Source organism: Olea europaea, chromosome 20 (assembly GCF_002742605.1).
Source record: "Olea europaea var. sylvestris chromosome 20, O_europaea_v1, whole genome shotgun sequence".
Classification (NCBI taxonomy): Eukaryota; Viridiplantae; Streptophyta; class Magnoliopsida; order Lamiales; family Oleaceae; genus Olea; species Olea europaea.
In genome coordinates this window covers 12,491,433-12,501,879 of record NC_036256.1, presented here as the reverse complement: position 1 = coordinate 12,501,879, position 10,447 = coordinate 12,491,433, and the positions used below count along the sequence as shown (strand labels likewise).

The 10,447-nt window shown below is 37.1% G+C and overlaps 1 protein-coding gene across 1 annotated transcript; it reads left to right on the top strand.

Moving 5' to 3' along the window:
* Positions 1 to 7,590: 7,590 nt before the first annotated feature.
* On the top strand, positions 7,591 to 10,157 carry LOC111369653 (heterogeneous nuclear ribonucleoprotein 1-like). The gene is made up of 6 exons (XM_022991249.1): positions 7,591 to 7,745; positions 7,847 to 7,887; positions 7,988 to 8,151; positions 8,654 to 8,753; positions 8,864 to 9,033; positions 9,311 to 10,157. Exons 1-6 carry the CDS (start codon positions 7,702 to 7,704, stop codon positions 9,845 to 9,847), a joined length of 1,056 nt encoding a protein of 351 aa, XP_022847017.1. The 5' UTR covers positions 7,591 to 7,701; the 3' UTR covers positions 9,848 to 10,157.
* Positions 10,158 to 10,447: the final 290 nt, after the last annotated feature.

Here is a 10,447-nt window from a genome sequence, read left to right as displayed (position 1 = left end):
TTTTCTTATTTTTCCTATTGGCGCAATATTTATACTATCTTGAACATCATATCTTGAATATTGCACACCAAGGTATTATACATGCATCTAGGAGTAAGTTTGGGGGATTCGTGTATCTAAAATCGACTTTCGTGTTTTTGACATGCCTTTTTCTTTCCATTCTATGGTTTTGACATTAAAAATCTTTTTTTTTTGCAGGATGCCGCCGAAAAGAACTTCGAAGGGCAAAGAAAAAGTCGGTTCATCCTCCGAAACTGCACAAACTAGGGAACTCGAAAGGGAATCACAGAGGTTCTTCAGTGCAGAAAACATTGCCTGATATGAGAACATCATACGCTACTGGACAATGAACCCTCAAAGACCAGTTAAACTTGAAGATTTCCCAGGGCTTGAATTGGTGAATTTGTTCCAGATTTGTGGGTAGGAAAAAGTGGTAGAGAGACCTCACCCAATTTATGAGAATCTAGTCCGAGAGTTCTATGCAAATTTCAACAGTGAAATCGATACCCCAGGTTCAGAGCATATACATCAGGTATGGGTGCGAGGGAAATGGATTATGTTCTCCCCGAATATTATCCACGATTATTATCAGCTGAGCATGGAAAATGTGGTTTCCATCCCCACTGAATTCAACTGGACTGAAGTAGCTGAGGTTTTGTTGGGACGGGAAAATGCATGGCCCCTAGCGACTAGTGAGTGGCATCAAATAGAGCTCACACCATCCATAGCCATTTTGTGGCTCTTCATGTGCCACAACATCGAGCCTACATCACACAGAATCACATTTCCTGATCAAACAGCAGGCTTCATTTACCATCTGGTTCGGGGTTACAAAATAGACCTCGTCACCCTTATCCACAATCAAATCCACACCTTGGGCACTTGGCGGGATCGGCGTACCACTTTAGTCTTTCCTAGTCTCATCAACAGCATATGCCAAGCTGCAGGTGTTACAATCTTGCCAGAAGAGGTACCTGAAAAACCCAGCCCTCTAATAAAGCGTACTATATTTGAGGTTCAGGAGTGAGCTCGAATGAGACATCGGAAAGAACAAGAGAGAGACGATGAAAACAGCAACAAGCCACACAGGGCAGGGAGCCGATGATGTCCCTCACTACCACTACCACCGACGGCAGCTGACACATAGTTACTGCGTTAGATGTTTACGACTCTCACAAAAACCAGCCGCGATATAGAGGGCATCCAGCAAGCCATAGGGGCTTTGACTACTGACCTGCAGACAGAGTAGCATGATGAGAGCCATGCAAGTAGAGCAAGTCCAACAGTCAGATCTACTGAGGCAGATCTTGGCTCAATTCTCACATCCACCGGGCGAGGACACCGCAAGACCTAGCTACAGACACCACCACCACAGTGATCAGGGGAGTTTTATTTAACTCATTTTGCTATTTTTAATGCACACTTGTCCTTCAAATTATGCCCTTTGAAACTTTTATTTTTTACATTGAGGGCAATGTATTGTATAAGTTTGGGGGTGGTGGTATATTTTGAACGTGACACATTTTGGAAACTAAATTATCGGCATGTAATGTAATCCTTTTTGAAACGATCACATTCCATCAATACCTTGTTATTGATTGCATGTTGTGTGCCTGATGAGTGATTATTGGATTAATATGCTGTATTAAATTCATTGCATGCCTGTGTGGGTTTGATAGCCTTGCTAACAATGATGTGATTATTGAAATAGGTATGTATTGGAAACTATGAATATAGTGCAGAATTTGATTAACTAATACTTGTTGAGGTAGTACTTGATATTCCATATGCACGCCACTCATGCCATACACGTCAGGTGAGTGATTAGGTTTGAATAAAAGCAGGAGAAACCAGAATAACCTCAATTGATTAAACCATAAATTAATGTAGACCCATAAATCAAAGTGCCCCGATGAATAAATTGGAGATGGTTTAACAACTATAGGGGAACATTGAGGTAAGTGGAGGCTCCGTGCATGAATTACGCTGTGTGGATTACCTAGAGAAGTGAGATGAAAATTAAGAGAAAGTCTTCAATTGGGGGTTATTCGAGAGACCAAATGTCTAGAAAAAAATAAAAATGGGCATAATTTTTAGGTTCCAAAAATGTGACACCTTTCCAAGCCTTTATGACTCAAGCAAGTAAGCCTGTAAGGATATCTCGAAATCTGTTGCCTTAAAGCCAACTGGTTTGGGAAATATCAGCCCAAAGCTCGTTACAGGGGTCATATAGAAAGCAAAAGGGAAAGAAGTTAATAAAAAGTCATCTGATCGAGTTTTTATAACTCAAGTGAATAAGCCTGCAAGGGTTTAAAAACTTGGTGCCCTAATGCAAACTAATTCGGGAGTCATCGACCTAAAGCTCGCTACAGGAGTTGTATAGAAAGCAAATGAGAAGATGACATAAAAAAATTTCATGAAAAATAAAGAGTATGATAGTATAGAAAAAGCCATTGGACATTTGGTTGATAATAATCACACCTTCAAGGCGAGGCAAGTAATTTAGTTTATTCTTGAGTGTTAAAGCAATCAAATCAAGGAGAGCCTTCATTTGTTGACATGCGAACCTGTGATGGTGAGATCTATCCAAACAAAGAGAGGGTAAAGATTACAATCACCTAAACTTTTAACTTTAAAACACAACCCCGGGATAGTTGAATGAAAATAATAAGTTTGAGGAGTTGTGTATCTCTTGAGCGAAGTAAGGATATATTTGACCATTTTGGGGTCGGAATTGAACCTATCATGAGCTGGTTATATTGGCATGAGTTTACACACACACGGTGAGTTCTACATCCGACAAGTAAAGGTAAATTCTATTCTTGCACTATTGAAATTGTTTCCTATGTTAATTACTGAATTCCAATCCTGAGATAAGGTAAGTTATTAGGCCATGTTTGTTGAGATTTAAGTCACTATCTTGTTTGAGGACAAACAACAGTTCAAGTTTAGGGGATTTGATAAGTGCATTTTTGTGCACTTATTGAATGCACAAACATGACTAAATTACGGGTAAAATATTTAAATTGTGGCTTAAATTTGTTCAATTGTTGGATTGTAGGGTATAGGGATGGACTTAGTGAAATTCACGAGGAAAAGAAGCAAAAAGGACCAAAACAAATCAAAGTGATAGTTCAGGGATCAAAGTGCAAATATTCAAAAGATGAGCCAAAGGAGCAATCAAAAAACTAATAGTGCCAAGTACCAATTGGAGGTTAATATGAGGTGATGGAACAAAATGGTCGAAGAAAAGAGGTCAATAGACAAGAAGATTTAGTTTGGGAATTAAAACGGCACAAAGTGGAAATTTGTTACACCATGCGACCGCATGGTGTTATTTCCATGCGGCCGCACATAACCCAATAGGGAATTCCAGATGCGGTTGCACATAACCCAATAGGGAATTCCAGGACCTAAACCATTTCTACCATGCGGTCGCATGGTGAAAAATTCTTACGCGATTCTGCAATTTCCTATTTTCACCAAAACTCTTCTCGAATTCGATTGGGACGCGATATAGAAACCTGGAGCCATCATATTTCGGGGTAGAATGCATTGAGAGGCAAGAAACCACATCTTGGAGAGGATTTTTTCTGAATTATCGAGGATTTACATGAAGATCATCAAGATTTCAAACAATTTCATAATCCAGTGATGCTTTTTCTTCAATTTATCATGTATTCAGTAATTTTCTCTATGATAGGCTAGATTTTTCATGTACTAGGAGATCGATGTACCACATGATGTGATTTCTTTAATTTCTAGTTTTCAATTTGACAATAAACACGTATTGAATGTTTGAATGATTTATACACAATAATTTTCGTCCATAATTAAGTACACGTAATTATGTGAAGTTTGGTGGTTTATTTCATCTGTTCGAGAGAAGAGAAATAAATTAGACACGGTATAAATCATCGTAGGGTCCGATAGGGAATAGAGATATATCCTTATGCTTCGCATGAATCTTTAGATGTTCATAAAATCACATGCATTCTTATATATGCATTTGTCATAGAGATATAGGCCGGTGGTGTATAAGAATAGGTTCAATACATCTCGAGAGGGAGTGTTGAATAGATTTAGGAGCATTGATTTGTCAATAATTCAATCGTATTGTCATTTTGTGAAATTACGGTTAAGATTGATCATTTCATGGGAATTTGTGATCCTAGTACTTTTAATTTTCATTGAATACAACCAATTCACGTTCTAAACACATAATTTGCATTTTAATTCATTAAAATATCGTTTTGTATACTGAGTTCATTCCAATCTTCTAGTTTGCATAATCAGGATTTTACCAAATTAGGGTTTTTCTAAGAATAAATTCCTGTTTTGATAAATTTGTTTCGGTTAAGGCTAAAATAGTTAAAATTGAACTATTCAATCTTTGTGAGACGATACTCGGAACTTAACATTCCACTTTATTACTTGTTAACGAACCGTACACTTGGGGTGAATTAAATCGAAAGAAAATATTTCGTGAACATCACACTACACAAAGATAAAATTGATGTTGTTTTAGATTAACAAGTTATGTTGTCCAAGGATGGAGAGATTCAACGTTTCCTTAATTCTAATTGTACTTGGATCACCAAGGAGACACTTTAGCAGTTTGATCCTGATTTATTGGAACGTTATAGGAGTAAGCAAGATCTTCCATTACTCGGATCACCAACCTTATGTGTCTATAGATTTCGAAAGAAGTTTATTCAGCTACTTAGTTTGTAGTTGGGAGTTTGATAGCAGTGTTTTATGATTTACCTACTCAACCGTGTAGAGTTTTTCTTCCATCCAAGAGAGTTGATGTGAACATTCTTTGTTGGGCAGTTTGTTTGGGTCATTTACTTATGTTTTATGTCAATTTATTTAGGCTTTATATTTTGTTCGGCTTGTATATAAGTTTGGCCCAAGCCCCATAACTATTAGGTTTATTTTTGTAATTTATATGCTGGTATTGAACTTCGAAGAATCAGTTGATGAATGAAAATTATTCATGTTCATTTTTTGCCCACTTTCCTTCCCCTGCTTCCCTTTTTTTCTTTTTCTCTTCTCCCTCTTTCTCTTCTCCCTCTTTCTTCTCTTCTTTTCCTTCTACTTCTTGCCTGATTCTATTATTTACTTCTTCTCAATCGATAATACATCATATTTATTCTTGGTTTGTGAATGTTTAGTGTAAAATAAGTTGTTACGTGTTGAATATACTTGGTGAAATTCACATTAGTGTAGAAATATAAGGTCGTTGCTTACTTGGGCTCAAGTTGCCGCAACTTCAAAAACTCAATGCTTTTGCTATTGACTCTGGTACAAGCCAATATCTTGTTCCGATAAATTAAGGAAGAAAATAAATATGACAAATCTCATAAACTATTCGTCGAGTGTCATAAAATGGATGAATAACTATTCCAAGTTGATAGCTCTCTCCATATCTTAACATTTTACATTGTTTGGATAAAATTAGTGTATTTATAAACTAAATGAACTATTCACGTAAAAGTAATAATAATTGTAATAACTCAAGATACACTCAATCTTTAAGAATTAGTATAAAGATTTAATCTTTTTTCAACTCGAATTCATTTTGAGATCAACTACGATAATATCTGAAAATGATTTCATTAAGTTGAACATGGCATTATGAAAGTATATGCGAAAATTATTTCAAGACAGCAAATATAATTCTTATCAAGTCAAAAATAAAACTTGTCACAATTTGAGGGGATTTAATTCCTGGAAAAGTTTTGGTGTACAAAATTTGTCCATACCCATCACATAGCCTTGTGAGGAATGTGGGAACCCCTATATACATAAATTATGTATACCAAGTACAACCCTCAATTCCTAACTTTCGGAAACTCATAGGGTAATGAACAAATAAATAAATAAAAAATAAAAAAAGGGGTTAATTTCACAAACGATTATTGAACTTACGCAAAAATTACAAAACGATCATTGAAATTTAAAACTTTCGGTAATAGTCACTTCAGCTTCAGGGCACTTTCAAAAAGGGTCACTAAAGTTTAAAAACTTTTCAGAAATGGTCATTAAAATTTAAAAACTTGCAGAAATGGTCACTGAAATTTAAAAATACTTTTTCAATTTTTAGGGCTACTTTTACGGTAACTTTTCGGCCACTTTTGACCACCAATACCTCTGGATTTTGATATCGTTGGAAAGTCCACAATATACTCTTCAATTACGATCTAAAATCTGCCCCCAACCCCGAAGGATTCGGCCGAAATAAACCCACAAAATTGACTACCCAAAAAGACGAAAATCAGGGCAAATTTTTCATTTTTTGGGTGACTTTTGCGGCAACTTTCGACCACCAAGACCGTCGAATCTTGATACCGTTGGAAAGCTCACAATCTTCCCATAACTTCAAGGGATTCAACCGAAAAATCGCTGCAAAAGTCGCTCAAAAAATCTAAAAATCGAATTTTCAGATTTTTTGGATGACTTTTGTGGTGATTTTTCGGCAACTTCCGGCCGCCAAGACCATCGGATTTCGATATCATTGGAAATCCCATAATATTGTCTTCAATTATCCAAAATCTTTCCCAAATTTCAAAGGATTCAGCTGGAATAAACTCACAAAGTTAGCTACCCAAAAAGGCGAAAATCTGTCCAAATTCGAGATGTTGATTTTGTGGGTTTATTTCGGCCAAATCATTTGGAGTGATGGGGAGATTTTGGATCGTAATTGAAGAAGACATTGTGAGCTTTCCAACGGCATCAAAATCCGACGGTTTCAGTGGTTAGAATTTGCCGCAAAAGTCTCCCAAAAAACTGAAAAATCTGCCCAAATTTTCACCTTTTCGGGTAGCCAATTTTGTGGATTCATTCCGATTGAATCCTTTGGAGTTTGGGAGAGATTTTTAGTGGTAATTGAAGAGGACATTGTGAGCTTTCTAACAGTATCAAAATCCAGAGGTATTGGTGGACGGAAGTTATCGAAAAGTTGCCTCAAAAGTAGTCTAAGAAATTTGCCCAAATTTTTTCTTTTTTGGGTAGTTGATTTTGTGGGTTTATTCCGGCCGAATTCTTAGGATTTTGGGGAAGATTTTGGATAGTAATTGAAGAGGACATTGTGAACTTTCCAACGATATCAAAATTCGACAATTTTGGTAGTCGGAATTCACTGAAAAATCGCCGCAAAAATCGCCCAAGGTTTTCAGATTTTTTGAGCGAATTTTGCGACGATTTTCCAATAGAATCCCTTGGAGTTACGGGGAGATTTTGGGTGGTAATTGAAGAGGATATTGTAGGCTTTCCAACGGTATGAAAATTCGACGATATCGGTGGTCGAAAGTTGTCGTTAAAGTAGCCGAAAAATTGAAAAAGTGTTTTTAAATTTCAATGACCGTTTTTGCAAGTTTTTAAACTTTAGTGACTGTTTCTGAAAGTTTTTAAATTTTAGCGACTGTTTCTGAAAGCGCTTCGAAATTTAAGTGATCGTAACTGAAAGTTTTAAACTTCAGTGACCGTTTTGTAATTTTCGCGTAAGTTCAATACTGTTTGTGAAACTAACGCAATTAAAAATTAATTTCCAAAATTGTAAGCCCCAATTTTACAATCGACATGCCTATATAACCACCGCCATACCCCCGAGCTTCTTCCATTTACACAACGAAAAACCTCAAACCCTAGCCCTTTAATCGCGCAAGATCTGCATCACTATTTGTCTATAATCCACTAATGGGTTCTAAGAGGTCCGATTTCGGCGATGGTGCTAGCCCTGGGTCTGTTCTCTGCCCTTTCTCTCTAAGATTTGATACTGGATGCATCTCTTTGTTATAATTGATGATTAAATTGATGGGCTTTAACTTTTTGTTTTGAACAGGAAGATTTTCATCGGGGGTCTTGCGAAAGACACCACCTTAGGTTCGATTTTCTTTTCTTTTGTTTTTCTAGGGTTTCGTATCATCTTTAAATTGGGTCATAATTTACTACTATTTTTCTTATAAAATTGGAAATTTTGCAGATACGTTTGTTAAGTACTTCGGAAAGTATGGAGCTATTACGGACTCTGTAATCATGAAAGATCGGCAAACGGGTCGGCCGAGGGGTTTCGGTTTCATCACTTATGCTGATCCCTCTGTTGTTGACACTGTTATCGCTGAAACCCATGTCATTAACGGCAAACAAGTGAGATTTTATTTTGGGAAATCTCAATTTGCTTTGTTGGATTATTTGAACTTGAACTTTGCCTAGAAGAAATTAATTTATTTTCATGACTTTGTTTTGTTACGTAAAATTGAACTTCATTTTAAAATAATGGTTGTGCCCGGAGAAAATTTAGTACTCCATAATATATTGTTAATTATAGGAGATAATTATATGATGTGGTGTTTTGTGGTGTCTTATCAGTTCATTGGGTATTTTGGAAAATTAGAAGGAACTATGTCTATTATTTTTTTGTTTTATGTGAATAGAATAAGATCTAGACACCTCCATTAGAGGGTTAATTTTAAAATGAAGCATTATGTGCCGTGTGTTTACACACTTCTTTGGATGTGGCCATTTAAGTGCTTATTGCTATATGACCATGTGAAGACAAGTCTGCAGCTTTGAGAAATTTTACAGAGGTTGACAGTTTTAGTTTGAGTAATGTTGGAGTAGACACGTTAATGTTGCTTCCTGTGGCCAGGTTGAAATCAAAAGAACCATCCCAAAAGGAGCTGCTGAATCCAAGGATTTTAAAACAAAGAAGATTTTTGTTGGTGGGATTCCTACTTCTGTCACTGAAGGTGCATGTAGCATAATTTTAGTCGCTGATTTTTAATAAGCAGCTGCAGTTCATATGATGTTTTTGGGTTACTGATATTGTTCTCTCTTTCAAATTTACTCCTGCTTTTAGATGAATTCAAGAATTTCTTCTCCAATTATGGTAAAGTGGTCGAGCATGAGATTATTCGGGATCACGTGACGCAGAGGTCTCGCGGCTTTGGATTCATTGTGTTCGACAATGAACAAGTGGTTGACAATCTGCTCACTGATGGGAATATGATTGATATGAATGGAACCCAGGTGAGAGTCTTCCAGAGGTTTCTCATAGTATTGGAAGTAATTGAACGTATTTGTACTTATAGCAGGTATTCAGTATCACACTTTAAATGCTTTGATGCTGGACTTCATAGTCTTAAATCTATTTTACTTGTTATTCATCTTACTTTTAACCACTTATGGGTAAATTATGGTGTAAGATAAGGTTATGGGTTCTCTAACATAGCTTGTGATTTTTAGTGCTAAGCTGTCAAACTAATTGCAGGTGGACATTCTAGGTTAACTTTCTTCTTTGTTGTAGGTTGAGATCAAGAAGGCTGAACCAAAGAAACCCTCAAACCCAACACTTGCTTCTGCACCCAGTAGTGATTCTAGGGGCCGTTCATTTGGCGATAGGTTTGGTGGATTCGGCAGTTCTTATAGCAGTTTTGGCAGTGGTAGCCATGGCCCTGCTGCTGCTTATAGGTCACTGGGATCAGGTCTTGGTGGTAGGTTTGCCGACTATAGTGGATATGGTGGCGAAGGTGAATTTGGTGGTCGCTATGGGGATTTTACCCGTAGTGATTTTGGTTATCGAGGAGATGGCCCCCTGGGCTATTCTAGTCGGTTTGGTTCTTACGGTGGAGGCTTTGGTGGGGGGTATGGAAGTGGGTTAGGTGCCTATGGCCGCGGAGGTGGTTATGGGAGCTATGGGGCTGGTCCAGGTTCTGGATATGATTCTGGCCCCGGTGCAGGATATGATTCTGGCCCTAGTGCTGGTTATAGTGGACCAGGAGGATTGTATGGAAGTAGGGCAGGCTATAGTGGCAGTAGTCGTTATCATCCCTATGCCAGGTAGATGTTTGCTTAAGCTCTTTCCTGTAGGAGTTTTCTCGTCTTGGTTTTTGCATCTCATGGATCAGAGTCGACTAGATATTGAATCTGATAGCAAGAAGACAATACTTAGAAGATCAGACGAACTTTAGTCCGTTTCTCTTTGTGTGCCTAGTTTGTTTCTGATTCTGTAGATCAGAGAACCTTGTTGAGATGATTCTATTTAGATGTTTGTTCTGTTTCTCGAGTGAAGACATCTTATACTGTAAGATTTATGTTTTAGTTTAGAATGAGACTCTGCTTTTCATAAAGATTTTCCCATAGATTCTCGTTTCTGAGGCTCTTGTTGCTTATTTAGAAATTAAGTGTGCTTGCTAAAGTCGTCTTTCAGGTTAAGTGTTGTTGTATGAACTTTGTCATAACCAGTTAGGATTATTAGTTTTCTTAATTAAGATATATCTTAGTTCTTTCCTTGGGAATATAGATCTAATCAATCAATGGTACACCTTGTTCATGCCCCATGTTTTAACTGTAAGAAACGACCCATGAATTTTATTTTACCGGGGGGTCAGAAAAATCCTTGTTAAGTAGCGTATTAGAATATCCAGATAGAAGTTCGTGGTGG